This window comes from Schistocerca serialis, chromosome 4, assembly GCF_023864345.2.
Source record: "Schistocerca serialis cubense isolate TAMUIC-IGC-003099 chromosome 4, iqSchSeri2.2, whole genome shotgun sequence".
NCBI classification, from domain to species: Eukaryota; Metazoa; Arthropoda; class Insecta; order Orthoptera; family Acrididae; genus Schistocerca; species Schistocerca serialis.
In genome coordinates, this window is record NC_064641.1 from 7,936,289 (window position 1) to 7,953,182 (window position 16,894).

The 16,894-nt window shown below is 44.5% G+C and overlaps 1 protein-coding gene across 1 annotated transcript in view; it reads right to left on the reverse strand.

The window, feature by feature from the left end:
- The window catches only part of LOC126474078 (uncharacterized), a 212,214-nt gene that overhangs the window by 56,600 nt on the left and 138,720 nt on the right, over nucleotides 1–16,894 (reverse strand). Inside the window, exon 3 of the mRNA XM_050101486.1 lies at nucleotides 5,640–5,766. Coding sequence (XP_049957443.1) covers nucleotides 5,640–5,766 — 127 coding nt within the window. The remainder of the gene's footprint in view (nucleotides 1–5,639; nucleotides 5,767–16,894) is intronic.

Sequence of the window (16,894 nt, forward strand, 5' to 3'; positions counted from 1 at the left end):
AATGCTACTATAGTCTCTTGACAGTTTTCAAAAGCAAGTTAATTTCTAGGAACACCAAACTACAAGTATACAAATCATTGATTATACCAGTACTCACCTATGGATCTGAAACCTGGACTCTCACAAAAAAAGAGGAAAACAGATTAAGAGTATTTGAACGAAAAATTTTGAGAAAAATATTTGGACCCATAAGAGATAGGATCAGTGATGAATGGAGATTGCTAAATAACAATGAAATTTACAAATTATATAAAGACTCCGATATAGTGGCCAAAATTAAAGCCAAAAGACTGAAATGGATAGGGCATGTCATCAGAGCACCACCAAACAGGACCATCAAGAAAGTGACTGAAGAGATTCCCACCGGAAGACGACCTCTTGGACGCCCACGCATGAGATACTTGGACAATATTCAAGACGATCTCAGAAAACTAGGACATGACAGACAGTGGCAAATTACCTGTAAAGACAGAGCAAAGTGGTTCAACATTGTCCATTCTGCAGCAAAAAGCCTTCATGGATTGTAATGCTTAATAATAATAATAATAATAATAATACTACACACCTCACTGCTTATACTATAGACATATGTGTGTTATGCACGACAGCTAAACGCCATGTGTTGATGCAGTGATGCATCACTTTGTATTGACAAGTATATTCGGCCAACTATTGTTAAGTGCATGCATGAGAGGGGATGCTTCTTATTATAGCACATATTAACTGTTCTCCTAGTACCATTCACGGGGGTGTGAGCAGGGGTACCAGTACCCCCCTGAAATTCACAGAAAATGTGTATCACAGTCATAGTCACTGATACTATTTTTAAGCATCATTTAAGACTGATTATGCCATTCAGCGTTCAGTCTGGAGCATAGCCCCCCTTATACAGTTCCTCCATGATCCCCTATTCAGTGCTAACATTGGTGCCTCTTTTGATATTAAACCTATTACTTCAAAATCATTCTTAACTGAATCCAGGTACCTTCTCCTCGGTCTGCCCCGACTCCTCCTACCCTCTACTGCTGAATCCATGAGTCTCTTGGGCAACCTTGCTTCTCCCATGCGTGTAACATGACCCCACCATCTAAGCCTGTTCGCCCTGACTGCTACATCTATAGAGTTCATTCCCAGTTTTTCTTTGATTTCCTCATTGTGGACACCCTCCTCCCATTGTTCCCATCTACTAGTACCTGCAATCATCCTAGCTACTTTCATATCCGTAACCTCAACCTTGTTGATAAGGTAACCTGAATCCACCTAGCTTTCGCTCCCATACAACAAAGTTGGTCGAAAGATTGAACGGTGCACAGATAGCTTAGTCTTGGTACTGACTTCCTTCTTGCAGAAGAGAGTAGATCGTAGCTGAGCTCTCACTGCATTAGCTTTGCTACACCTCGCTTCCAGTTCTTTCACTATGTTGCCATCCTGTGAGAATATGCATCCTAAGTACTTGAAACCGTCCACCTGTTCTAACTTTGTTCCTCCTATTTGGCACTCAATCCGTTTATCTTTCTTTCCCACTGACATTACTTTCGTTTTGGAGGTGCTAATCTTCATACCATAGTCCTTACATTTCTGATCTAGCTCTGAAATATTACTTTGCAAACTTTCAATCGAATCTGCCATCACAACTAAGTCATCCGCATATGCAAGACTGCTTATTTTGTGTTCACATATCTTAATCTCACCCAGCCAGTCTATTGTTTTCAACATGTGATCCATAAATAATATGAACAACAGTGGAGACAGGTTGCAGCCTTGTCTTACCCCTGAAACTACTCTGAACCATGAACTCCGTTTACCGTCAACTCTAACTGCTGCCTGACTATCCATGTAAAGACCTTTAATTGCCTGCAAAAGTTTGCATCCTATTCCATAATCTCGTAGAACAGACAATAACTTCCTCCTAGGAACCCGGTCATATGCCTTTTCTAGATCTATAAAGCATAGATACAATTCCCTGTTCCACTCATAACACTTCTCCGTTATATGCCGCAAGCTAAAGATCTGGTCCTGACTACCTCTAAGAGGCCTAAACCCACACTGATTTTCATCCAATTTTTCCTCAACTAATACTCGCACTTTCCTTTCAACAACAGCAACGAAGCTAAATTTCATTAAGTTATTATAATACCAATATAGAGAGAACAATATCTGAGAAGATAATTCTAGTTTCAAAATGCTAAAAAAAAAAAACAGTGAACTGCTGGAAGTAAGTATTCTTCCCCAAAATCGTTCATGTATTTCCACAAACCTATCACGTATGAGCACTGTGCTGAGTGCAGTATACCTCACAGTAGATTGACTCAAATGTAGGTAATTGGTGAAGGCATTATTAGATGAATCTATCAATAAAATTCCGTGCTTAATTCTCAGATTTGACATTGTTTGGACAACAATGTTCTGAGCAACAGGACTGTCTCTGATAACAGTAGGTTATGTTCTCCAGTAATGACAATTTCTTCCTTTCATGACCCATTCAGCTGTGCTTTCTCTCTGGGTGCCTGAAGATTCCAGAGTAGGTTAGACACTTTCAGCATAGTCAATATCTTCTCTGTAGAGGCATCATTTTTAGAATTGGTTTGATTAGCAAAATAAAGTGACCCAACTTAACTCATTTACTGTTGTTGAAATATGCATCACATTCACAACAAAACGGTTCAGACGCTGATAAAAGAAAGTTACAAGTTGTATACAACAGGGTCACGTTTACATTTCAATAATTATTTCTGTCGTATTCATGACAATAAAGAGCCATCTCCTTCTAGATCACACACACTATTGAATTTTCATTGATAACACCGCACCAGCTCGTCTGATAGCGGATGTTCAATTAAATAATAGAATTTAATGGGGGCAGAGTAACCATACTAGAGTTAAATGCTTCCGCTAGAGATTTTGTTAGTCTGCTCCTTATCTCGCTGGTTCGTACGATTGTGCTTTTTTGGAGGTTGTGAGGTATACATAGAATTCGCCCCCAAGAACAATTCTTGAAGTTCTATAAGTAGATGTTGCTGTTATTAGAGCTATCATTCTACCACCATTTGCCATTTCAGATTCTTCGACACTTGTCTCACAATCTCCCACCACGTGACACAGTCCTTTTATCATTTCCCCTCTTCTTCTTTGTATGTGCTGTATGCCTCTTGCTAGTCCAAGATGGTAAGAATCTCTCAAAGTCAAGCAGCCTTCTAGTGTAGGCTGTACAAGCATTTCGTAATGATTTTATAGATAAATGTAAATACCAAAGTGCCACTGCACTAAATTCGAATCTGTAGCTTGTCCTTGATTCACCTTATACAGTGTTTCAGTTTCTTACCTTCCCATATTATTATTTCCTAATATTTATATGATATTGCTGATTGTAGTTACTAGTTTTTAGGTTTCGTAAATTCTGGCCTTAGTTATCCTGGTGCAAGACGCCATTGCTGTCTGGGGAGACATCGAGCGTTAATGGACACAAGTGGTCCACAGTAAACCTCACGTACTCCACACCTGTCACAACGCGTTGCGTTCGATTACTATCACAGGTCCCATGGAACCCAGATTAATGTCAGTCATGGCATTATAGCGCTCCTACCGGCCTTTGTCTGCGCTGCTCTGCATGTTTCGAGCAGCTGTTCGCCTACATGATGGCGTATCCGGACATCACAATCGACAAGGTGCAGCAAGAAACGTGATTCATCCGATTAGGGGACATATTTCTATCGATCCACGTTCCAGTTTCGAAGATTCTGTGCCTAGTGCAGTTGTAATAGATGACGTCGCTGGATCAACGTGGGAATACGAAGGGATCACCTGCTGTGGAGCCTCATTTTCAGCAGCGTGCACTGGACCTTGTGCTTCAGAACACTTGTGCCTCTACCAGTACTGTACTCGGTCGTCAGACCTTCCACAGAACATCGCCTACCGTGCTCGCTGCAATGATTCCCCATTCGTCTCTGCTTCGCTTATACCGAGTGGTCCAGCTGTCCCTATCGGTAGGTTTTATACAATTGGCAGTGCCTTCAAAACCACCCGTGATATTCTCATATCATTTCGCTCGCTACGTGCAAACTATTATTCCTATAGAAGAAAATGAACAGACCTTTTTGTAGGAAATTTGATATAATGAAATTTTGTAGTGTCACTCGTATTCGCTGAAGGCTACGGTTTTCCACTTGCCAAGAAAAACGTGTTTGAAGATTATTTTTGTACGTTTTTCTGGAATAATTCGAAAACTACGTCGTGTACGAAAAATGTATCACAATACAAAATTTAATTACATTAAATTTCATAAAAAATTGATTTTCATTTTCTCTTTAGGACTAATAATTTGCATGTAGCGAGCGAGAGAATACGAAAATCTTTCATGTGGTATTTGAACGTGTTGTGTGTTGCATAAAAGCCACAGGTAGCGGCAGCTGTACACTTTCTTTACTTCATCATGTGACTGCAACGCCAACAGATGGCATTTTAAGTCAGAGTGGGCAGTTGTCAATCTTTTGGCTCATCGGTGTATATGTATTGTTTAATCTTTACTTTGTGGAAGATGTTATGTAACCACAAGAGTATGTAGCACTTTCATTTCAGAACAAATATGTATGTATTACTCTTTACTTTTTTTCACGCAATATACTGAAACAGCTACACTTGTTGCCTGTAGCAGGGCGTGTTATTACTACCTGTTGTGAGTTATTATCGGGAGTTGAGACACCACACAAGAGTTTAAACCTTTACCACACTCTTCTTGTGATCAGCTACAATAGAAGGCAGATCCCCACTTAAATTTTTCTGCCCTCTCACTGTAATATAGAATGCTCACTGCTAAAAAGTTGCATCTGGTGGTTTGTATGCCACATGCATCACAAGCTGATTGGGGGAGGGGGGGAAGAGGGCCTCTCGCCGGAGTCTGAAGCAGTGTCATGCCAGTGCCCTATCCGAAAAACTGGCAGAGAAAGTACCGTCTTCTGGCCACGAGTGGCCTACCGGGACCATCCGACCGCCGTGTCATCCTCAGGGCAGGATGCGGATAGCAGGGGCGTGGGGTCAGCACACCGCTCTCCCGGTCGCTTTGGTGGTATTCTTGACCGAAGCCGCTACTATTCGGTCGAGTAGCTCCTCGATTGGCATCACGAGGCTGAGTGCACCCCGAAAAATGGGAACAGCGCATAGCGGCCTGGGTGGTCACCCATCCAAGTGCCGACCACGCCCGACAGCGCTTAACTTCGGTGATCTCACGGGAACCGGTGTACCCACTGAGGCAAGGCCGTTGCCGAGCCTTGGAGAAACTGCACATTTAAAATGTTTTGCTCACATTTCCTGGTATTCTTGGAGTTCGCTGCGTCACGAGTGAAGTCGACGAATGTTGCGCCACCTGTGCAGCCTTCTTACGTGTGTCACAGACAGGTGCGTGTAAACATTAGCTCTCACCGGCAGCTTGACTCCGATATAATTACCGTTTCATAACCTCGCCGTAGAGAAGCAATTAGGCTGCGTTTCTGTAAACCTTTCGAGCGACGAAGTCCCGAGTGACTACTCTGTTGCACGGTTTCCCCCAGGACAGGAAATCTGCAATCATTGTCACGTCGCCGTGCCCCTAACGACGGGAAGCCGCCTCAGATTACGGAGAGGCCGTTGTCGTGAGACCCACTCACCTGTATGCTGGGTCCCGGCAGCATCCTGTTGACTGTGAGGATGCCGCGCTCGACGCCGTCGGCCAGCACGCACTGGCAGTGCGACCACACCGTGTTGGTCGCGTTGGGCGTGCACACCTGGCAGGCGCTGCAACACAGACACAGGGGGTGGAGCAGGTGAGCCGAGTAGTCCCAGGCAGCGTCCAGGTGAAAAGTACACTGCTGGCCATTAAAACTGCTACACCAAGGAGAAATGCAGGTGATAAACGGGGATTCATTGGACAAATACATTATACTAGAACTGGCATGTGATTACACTTTCACGCAGTTTGGCTGCATAGATCCTGAGAAATAAGTACCCAGAACAACCGCCTCTAGCCGTAATAACGGCCTTGATACGCCTGGGCATTGAGTCAAACAGAGCTTGGATGGCGTGTACAGGTACAGCTGCCCATGCAGCTTCAACACGATACCACAGTTCATCAAGAGTAGTGACTGGCGTATTGTGACGAGCCAGTTCCTCGGTCAGCATTGACCAGACGTTTTCAATTGGTGAGAGATCTGGAGAATGTGCTGGCCAGGGCAGCAGTCAAACATTTTCTGTATCCAGAAAGGCTCGTACAGGACCTGCAACATGTGGTCGTGCATTATCCTGCTGAAATGTAGGGTTTCGCACGGATCGAATGAAGGGTAGAGCCACGGGTCGTGACACATCTGAAATGTAACGTCCACTGTCCAAAGTGCCGTCAGTGCGAAGAAGAGGTGACCGAGACTAGTAGTAACCAATGGCACCCCATACCATCACGCCGGGTGATACGCCAGAATGGCGATGACGAATACACGATTCCAATGTGGGTTCACCGCGATGTCACCAGACACGGTTGCGACCATCATGATGCTGTAAACAGAACCTGGATTCATCTGAAAAAATGACGTTTTGCCATTCGTGCACCCAGGTTCGTCTTCGAGTACACCATCGCAGGCGCTCCTGTCTGTGATGCAGCGTCAAGGGTAACCGCAGCCACGGTCTCCGAGCTGATAGTCCATGCTGCTGCAAACGTCGTCGAACTGTTCGTTCAGATGGTTGTTATCTTGCAAACGTCCACATCTGTTGACTCAGGGATCGAGACGTGGCTGCACGATCCGTTACAGGCTTGCGGATAAGATGCCTGTCATCTCGACTGCTAGTGATACGAGGCCTTTGGGATCGAGCACGGCGTTCCGTATTACCCTCCTGAACCCACCGATTCCATATTCTGCTAACTGTCATTGGATCTCGACCAACGCGAGCAGCAATGTCGTGATACGATAAACCGCAATCGCGATAGGCTACAATCCGACCTTTATCAAAGTCGGAAACCTGACGGTACGCATTTGTCCTCCTTACACGAGGCATCACTACAACGTTTCACCAGGCAACGCCGGTCAACTGCTGTTTGTGAATGAGAAATCGGTTGGAAACTTTCCTCATGTCAGCACGTTGTAGATGTCGCTACCGGCGTCAACCTTATGTGTATGCTCTGAAAAGCTAATCATTAGCGTATCACAGAATTCTCTTCCTGTCGGTTAAATTTCACGTCTGTAGCAAGTCATCTTCGCGCTGTAGCAATTTTAATGGCCAGTAGTGTAGACGTTTGAGACTTGTCACTGCAAGTGCATAGCTTCAGTTGATTAGTAACTGTAGTTCAATAGTTGATTCTGGGCAAACAGACAAATAGACAAACAATCTGTAGGTCTACTGAAACAAAATTCAGTTTTCTAATCGCAGGGTGATTCTCGTAGAATCTGAACAACTTTCTTGCTATACCAAAAGCGTGTTTATCTGTACTTCACCTACGGTGTAAATGTATCTATTGAAAAGAGAAAATACAATTTGGTGCGCCAGAAGGGAATGAGACAACGACTGAAAAATCTATGTGGAGAAGATCTCCACTTCAAGAAACTGAGTTTTCTAAACCTCTTTTGGGTACCAGATAGCACAAAATGCTGTCATCTTGCTTCAATCCTAGACAGTTAAGAGCCGATTGTACGGGGCAGTTTGTGGTTGTTTGGAAGTTTTCGCACATTCATCTCGTCGGATGCTCGCCAAACAACCCATCAATGTAGCATTAAAACTGCATGTTATTAAACTTTAATTATGACAGTCAAAACAAGAAGGCATTAAAATAATGCAATAAATTCACCAAAATGATGAGACGTGAAGTTTTGTACGCAAATACTGCTGCGTAAGTTCAATAGGCGTTTTTACAGATTATTTTGTTTCAGGCGTTTCTAAAGTTTATTTTCTTTTTCTCCACTTTCTGGAGTATTAATCAGTATAATTTTTGCTGGTTATTTTTGTTAGTAATCAACAGAAATTGCTCAGGTTTTCTGTTATCAGAAATGGCCATTTTAGAACCTTCTCGGAGGCCAGGATGGCCGAGCGGGTTTAGGCGCTACAGTCTGGAACCGCGCGACCGCTACAGTCGCAGGTTGGAATACTGCCTCGGGCATGGATGTATGTGATGTCCTTAGGTTAGTTAGGTTTAAGTAGTTCTAAGTTCTAGGGGACTGATGACCTCAGAGCCATTTGAACCATTTAGAACCTTGCCCCGTCTTGCACAAATTCATGTGGAATACATGGAATGTTCAATGTAGAGGGGCACTAACTTTCTGCGTATGGAAGCTGTCTACGTCCATCTGAGAAAGCTACACGTCAGCCGCTGCAGATACACACGCTATCGTTCTTACCGCTTACGCTGTCCAGTTCCAGCACCGAATGGAAGTGACTTCATTTGTGGCGACTCAAGTTGCTGCATGTGTTGCGTTTCGTGATCAGCGTTATGAAATAAAATTTTGTGTTCACCTATGGTCTGTGACGAATTGCAGACAGTTTTTGGTGAGTTTGCTATGCCCCATCGAGCCTGTTTACGTTGACACAAGCAGTTTCAAATTGGCGAGGCAAGTTGTGAGTTGTCTGTCACGGTCCTGGCACTGAGAACAGTTGCCAATATTTCGCAGTGACCCACGTCTCAAATCCATCAGCTTGCGTGCATTCTGGAGATAACTGGAAGCATTCACACTCTTTTAAAGTCTAGAGTGCGCGAAAGCTAGATACCGCTATTGATTAGTGTGGATCAAAGGCGAAATGTGTTGGGGGTACGCTGCTACTGTAAGCAGTGTGCGAATAAGGTCATCGTCTTGTTACTGCAGTATAAATCAAATGGACATGGGATGGACATGTAGTCAGGCAAATAGATGGTAGGTAGGGGCATGAGATGGACATTTAGTCGGCCAAATAGATGGTAGATGGGCCAAAGGAATCCTTTATTGAATTCCGAGAGATAAGAAAAGAGTGTATGACCTAATAAAAGGTTGGCTGGTGTCGCCAAAATAAACATGTAGGAACGACATGGATACACTTAGAGCTGAACAAAAAAGTGGTTCAAATGGCTCTGAGCACTATGGGACTTAACTACTGCGGTCATCAGTCCCTTAGAACTTAGAACTACTTAAACCTAACTAACCTAAGGACATCACACACATCCATGCCCGAGGCAGGATTCGAAACTGCGACCGTAGCGGTCATGCGGTTCCAAACTGACGCGCTTAGAACCGCACGGCCACACCGGCCGGCTAGAGCTGAACACCATAATGTTAGGAGAAGCTTACAGCAGCAATGAATGTCGGATGGCTGATATAATGACTAACATTTACGTGTAACAACTGGCAATAGTGTTGGGTATTAGGAAATTTTACCCTAACAAGAATCCAACTAGCAGTTTGTAACACTGAAATGTGCCATGTTTACAAGAAGTTTCCCGTTTTGAGTCGCACAGCTTTTATGCAGCAGGTGATCAGGATTTCTGATTCAGTTGCTGGCAGACATTTTGCGAAACCGATATTTCACGCCTGACTGTCGAGTAATGTAATGAGGAAGTAAGCCGTACACCACAATTCTCGGAAAAAGTGTGTGGGAGAATTGCTTACTTGTGAATGACGTCTCGTACAAAACGGTCACGAGACGTGGTGGTGGAACGTCTTTAACTGTTTCTTACGCTCATGACGGCTGTGATAGGCAGGGAAGTCCAGTTATGTCGAAACCGTCCTGTACTACACGAAAATGTTTGCTTATTCAGCGCGAGACTGACAGGTGAAGAAGCAACTCCGCTTCGAACGGAAGGGAACACGTCGCTCTACTTGCAAAAAGCTTCTCTCTCAAGTTCCACCGGCCATTCTTCAAGCGGAATTCCGAGGCCATTTGACTGCCTACCACGTACCCCTGCCGCAGGGGCTGTGACGACTGGATCGAAAGAAACGGAGGCCTTAGAGGTGAAATACAATCGTTTTTGTCGCAGTTCGTCAGCCTGCAGGTTAAGGCTAGGAGTGAGCTGTAGCGGTAGCGCACGAGGCTACCGCAACAGCACAGACAACAGCTGCCCTCTAATTATCGCGTACATATTTGGACTTTTCCGCCGCTGACGGCGCACGTTCGTCGCAACTTGCGCCGTCGCACGCTTCGAACCCATTCTGTGAGATGCTGTGAAATGTATCCTTCCCTCTATCGCATCAAATGCATAAAAAAAAAACTCGAAGGGGGTCGACGTACAAATGATATCAGACAATTTCTCTACAATGAAGAAAAAAATGAATTTTTACCTACTTCAGTTTGGCTCGCTGATTTATCAGGTGGCGTTGCCACTGTTATCAGTTAACAATGGATTTCCAAATAAATGTTCCGAGTTATTTGTTAACAGTATCGCGTTCAGTACTTATTATGTTACTCAAAACAAATGAGCAGTATTCCTGCGGTAGCTAACATGTTTTGTTTGCATCAAAATAGATTCGTTGTGAAATGTGTTAATTAAATGAATGAAGCCTATTTCGCATACGTTTTCGTGGTTTTCCGTTTCTTTGCTTGTTTTTGGTAATTGTTTTATTCAGCTCAATCAGGTTAGAGTCTTTAGGAACATTTTGCGTCAGATCAGAAACTATACATAACTTTAGAAAATTTGGCCCCTTAAGTTTTTCCTGTTTTTTACATCAGTGTGACCAAGTGAAATAAACATTTGAGTAACTATTATGACGAAGTTCATAATTAAAAATGAATGGTAATGCGGATGATAAAAAAACAATAACGAAGCAAATTTAGGTTGTAAGAGCAAGGAAATAAGTTCCTGATTGATTGTTTAATCCCACACAAGGGAATTTTGAGAGTTTTAATGATTCTCTTGACACGCCCGCCCAAACAGATTATCAACTTCAGATAGAAGGATGAAAGTAACACCTTCGAATTTCAGAAGAGAAGACATTTCTCATGTCGAACGTCAATGCAGCGCCTAGAAAAGTATTGATAAATTAGGCGGAAATAAAGCAGACAGAGGACTTTGAATACCCATCGTAGTTGATTCAGCTTAAAACCAAAAAGAAACAGACTCTTTAGTCGAGGATTTCTGAGATGAAGTAATTAGTATGAAAAATCAGACAGAGCAATTAGGAACCAAAGAAAAGAAGTTCTGGGAATGATCTTCGGCTCGATGGAATGAAGGGGGTGGGGTGGGGGGAGGGGGGAAGACTACAGAAGAAAAAGTCAGTCACGATCTCACATGACAGCAAAATTTTCAGCCAAACCCTAAAAAGAAAAAAAGAAGAAAAAAAGGATAGGCGAGAAGTGGATCACTAAATGGCCGAAAGCTCACCGAAGGAGTACGAGAATGTTGGGCGAAAATTTGAGCCCAAGCAGCATAACGTTTTTGAATACGAGGTTACCCAGATCGCCTGATTTCAGGTGGCAATAACAGATCTAAATATGTACGTAAACATAAACAATAATAAATAATAACAGTATCAATTACAAGAAACATATTAATAATATCAATTACTTCAGTTTAAAACCAGCATTACCCGTGCCACTATTTCCATACTGTGCATTATTCAAACGGATCATTTTAATTAAGGGTTGGAAGGAGGTGGTGCAGCAGTTAACACACTGCCGTACATTACAGTGGAGATGGTTGTAAATATCCATTTGGTCGTACTAATTATTTCCCAAAACCCAATCCAGGTGAGTGGTCTGCGCTCCCTAAGTCCATTCGTGTACGGCTCAGTGAGTTTGCCGACCTTTTCTCCAATCAAGTCCAGCTGAGTCAGTGAAATACCCCATGTGATCTGAAATCCGAAGTTGTTTCAACCACTAAATTGATCAAAGCAGATTGAGATCATACAAAACAGTTTCTCGTGTCTTTCAGAGATTGGGATTTTGGAACGATGTTGTATATCTCACAAATTGTGTACCACTGGGTACGCACGTGACTGGCTAATGAAAACGGAAAGAAAATGTGTTCAATTTTCAGTATTTTCTTGGCATTTTCCAGATTTAGAAACGTCTGGAAATCGGTACACTTATTTTCCTGTCATTGCCAATGGAGGTACTTGAATAATGCATCAAGCGAACTGATACTCATGCGTTGCCTGCAGCCGTTGAAAGGGAGCGCGATTCTCGCATTTTGTTCTACTTTTATTGCGTTGCACGATAGTAGTGAAACTGTATTTCGCTGCAACTCTAATCCGTGGTAGGATATCTACAAATTTACGATTTTGATTACCTAATTTCAGAGGAACAGTGATTGTAAGTACGTTTTATAACCAAGATGCGCAGTCAGGAACGTGTTTTCGTTACGCCTACTTGTTATTCCGGCGGTTAATTGCTGCCGCCGCCTAACCAGAACGAAGCGGCCGTGTAAGGCTGGCTGTATACAGCGGCTACAGCAAGCGACCTCTTTTTATTCAAATTCACCAACAGTGGAGGCTAACGAAGGTGATGGCTTTTTACAAGCTGAATTCCTACACACCATGTTTTATTATCGTAGTAGTATATGTAGTGTAATTAGCTGGAAGCACGTGAGTTCTATTCAATTAGATGTATGCGAAAAACGTTCAAGTATTTTTTAGACAACGGATATACACTCATGCTCATAAATTAAGAATAATGCTGATACACGGTGAAACAACGCTCTGGTGGGCGGTTTGCAGGTTTAAATCACCTCGGGGTATGACCGTGCGGTGCATTTGACCTGCGGTCGTCGCACGGTGGCGTTGGCAGCAGTCCACATACGCAGAGGTGTGTTGGTGCATGTCAGAGTACGGTGCAGCGAGTAGGTGTTCAGACGTGCTAATGGTGAGTGTGTTTTGAAAAATGGCTCAAAGAACACATATTGGTGACGTTATGAGGGGCAGAATACTAGGGCGACTGGAGGCTGGTCAAACACAGCAGGTCGTAGCACGGGCCCTCCGTGCGCCACAAAGTGTGATCTCAAGATTATGGCAACGATTCCAGCAGTCAGGGAACGTGTCCAGGCGCTACAGCACGGGACATCCACAGTGTACAACACCACAAGAAGACCGATATCTCACCATCAGTGCCCGTAGACGGCCACGGAGTACTGCAGGTAGCCTTGCTCGGGACCTTACCGCAGCCACTGGAACAGTTGTCTCCAGACACACACTCTACAGACGACTGAACAGACATGGTTTATTCTCTCGGTGACCTGCAAGGTGTATTCCACTGACCCATGGTCACAGGAGAGCCCGTAAAACCTGGTGTCAAGAACATAGTACATGGTCATTGGAACAGTGGTCCCAGGTTATGTTCATGGACAAGTCCAGGATTAGTCTGAACAGTGATTCTCGCCGGGTTTTCATGTGGCGTGAACCAGGAACCAGATACCAACCCTTTAGTGTCCTTGAAAGGGATCTGTATGGAGGTCGTGGTTTGATGGTGTGGGGTGGGATTATGATTGGTGCATGTACACCCCTGCATGTCTTTGACAGAGGAACTGTAACAGGTCGGATGTATCGGGACGTCATTTTGCACCAGTATGTCCACCTTTTCACGGGTGCAGTGTGTCCCACCTTCCTCCTGATAGATGCTAAACCCGTGCCCCACCGACCTTGTGTTGTGGAGGAGTACTTTGAAACAGAAGAAATCAGCCGAATGGAGTGACCTGCCTGTTCTCCAGACCTAAAACCCACTGAGCACGTCTGAAATGCTTTCGGTCGAAGCATCGCTGCACGTCTTTAAATCCCTGGGACACTTCAGGAGCTCCGACAGGCACTGGTGCAAGAATAGGAGGCTATACCCCAACAGCTGCTCGACCACCTGATCCAGAGTATGCCAACCGGTTGTGCGGCCTGTGTACATGTGCACGGTGATCATATTCCATATTGATGTCGGAGTACATGCGCAGCAAACAGCGGCGTTTTGTAGCACACGTGTTTAGGGACGGTTTTCTCAACTTATCAGCAATACCGTGGACTTACAGATCTGTGTCGTGTGTGTTCCCTATGTGCCTATGCTATTAGCGCCAGTTTTGTGTAGTTACCACGTTGTGTGGCACCACATTCTGCAATTATCCTTAATTTATGAGCGTGAGTGTAGAAATATGTAGAATAGGATCAACTCTGGATGGGTTCTTAAGCACCTCGGGCACTTTTGATCACCCTTCTGCTTTCCTACTAGAGGAACTGTAGGCTTCGCTGAGAGGATCGACGCTGAATTTCACGAAACACTTGACTTGTCGTACCTTGTACACGCAGTGGCCTAATTGGCGTAATTAGGAGGGGAGAAGTGTTTAGCAGGGCGGATCTGTAAACAGGAGTAACCGGAATCAGCTCAGTCATCGGAGATCCTAATGTAACACTGTCGTAATGGATGAGTGGCATCAGGTCACTACCAGCGACTTGGTTACCGTCTTTCTCCTGCTTAGTCGGCCGGTACGTACCCATCGAAGTACGCCTTGGAATAAATAGATTGTTAGGTTCGCTTTCCCTCGCGACAAACTAACTATTGTGCTGGTGTTGAAAAGCGTATGAATGCTTGCGGATATCTGCCGTCGACCAACAACACTAACTAGAACAGTGTACCAAACGCTGGTGTTGCCATTTAGTAATGTCACTTATCCAACAAAGCTGGTACTATGTTCCCAATTACCTCAAAACTGACGGTATTTTTAATAGAATAAAACGAGCGAACAGCTCCTATCGGATCTGAAAGTGTAGCTCTGTAATGAATTGACTACCGTTGTATAAACAGAGAAGTCAGTAATAAAAGTCCAAACATGACCAAATGGTGTATGTCCAGACTGTCTGTGTTGCAAGGGGAGACGCGGCGTAGCTATGAATGTGGAGATGAGTGGCTTTCAGATACTACTGCCGTTCATAGTTTCGGCGGTTGGTTAATTCCGTCGTACTCCATCAGAGCTCTCTCTCTCTGTGTCCCCGTTCAGACAGCGTCACTAGACGTTTCACCACTGCCGTGTTGTGGTGAGTCGGCAGCCAGGCATTCTTGACGGAAAAGCTGCCGTGCTTTCCCCCAAAAAAGTTCCTACCACTCAGTGAAGAACGAGTCAGCTGGTAGTGTCTCTCCGCAGCGCACCTATGTTTGTTAAAGCATAGGGCCATTCTTCTTTATCACATAATAAGCTGAACAATACCGTAAAACTTTCTGTGCTGAACCCTCTTTCCCACAGTCCCAGACAATACTGACACGTGTAATTGTCCTGTTAATATACACCTTGAACGCTTCGTTCCCTGGCGAGGAACTCCGAGCCCACTGAAGGTTCGGAAGGAGTTCAATGCGGAGTAAGATGGCACATGGTAAGGCACTGGGCTCGCATTAATTAGGAACGGAATCCAAATCTCCAATTGATCATCCAGATTGAAGTTTCTCGTGGTGTCTACACCCAAACAGGGCACCAGATAAAGCGGATGGTGGAGGGCGGGATTTCCACATTCGGCAAGTAGTTGGAATACACCCAAGTGAGAAAGGGAGAGCGAGCAGGGGTGAGGCGGGCAGTAATCAGTGGAAACGAAAAGCAGACCACTAAAAATAATTGCTCAAAGTCTGCTTATTCTTCTCCATAGAGAAGGAACAAAGGCGACTCCGGAATACTGAAGGAAATAATTTTGAAAAATGTGAAGTAATGTGTGTTATTGCGTAGTTCTGCCAGTGGATTACGAGACCCTACAAATGATTGTTTGTACTAGGTAGTAAGTTAACAAATGGTTCAAATGGCTCTGAGCACTGTGGGACTTAACTTCTGAGGTCATCAGTCCCCTAGAACGTAGAACTACTTAAAACTAACTAAGCTAAAAACATCTCACACATCCATGCCCGAGGCAGGATTCGAACCTGCGGACGCATCGGTCGTGCGGTTCCAGACTGAAGCCCCTAGAACTGCTCGGCAACACCGGCCAGCAGTAAGTTAAAATGCCGATAGTTTTTTGTGTTAGTAGTAGTAGGCAAACCCGCCCAACATTTAGACATGCCTTGTAAGGGACGATGAAAGGAAACTCTAACGCTGAAGACCGAGTCATGAGCTGCAGAAGGGTCGGCTGTGGCGTCAGCGCCGCAGCTTGCTACTGTGCGCACATCGCGTGATCCCTGTCATTTAGTCTACAAACCGTGCTTCAATCAGAACTTGCACTGTTGCGAAAAGTAATAGGGGAACAGCTGCAGTGCATTACTCCGTACGTATTTTTCTGTTATGAACTCTGTTCCAGCAGTGACAGAATGCTGGCGTGTGACTCTGAGAACTCTGGGTGGCTGCGACTGAGTCTACTTACAACTTACAAGTAACGATAATCGGACTACGAGGTGTGCAAGAAAAGTAATGAGACTGACAACATTCCGAGCGATCTGGCAACGCTGTGTTGTTCTACTTGTGTACACCGGTGTGTCCACCCCGTCCAGCTGCTCAGTCCGGGTTTCAGCTCCGCACAGCAATCACGTGATTTTTGAGGGCACCGTCAGTCAAGTTGAATTTTTTGGCGTGTGCTACGAAAATGGAACAGTGGAATTTAGAGCAACGTTATGCAATTAAGTTTTGTGTTAAAGTTGGGGAGTTCGCGAGTGTGACCTCTGAAAAGTTGAAAGAGACCTGTGGAGAACATTCCTTATCAAGAGGACAAGTCATTCGCTGGCACAGATAATTTGTCGAAGGCCTAGAACAGTTGAACACGAACCTCGCTTTGGGAAACGTTCAACTTTAAAAACCGACTAAAACGTCGAACGTGTGAGATCAGACGGACGGCTAACAATAAGGATGATGGGCGACCTCTTAAACACTTTCACAGTACATGAAATTTTGGCCGAAGGTTTGTGCGAAAATGGTATCGAAAAATCTCACAACTGAGCAGAAGGACAGTCGAAGAAACGTGTGCGTTGATCTTCTACATCTACGTCTCCGTAGATACTCCGCAAGCCAACGTATGGTGCGTGGCGGAGGGTACCCTGTACC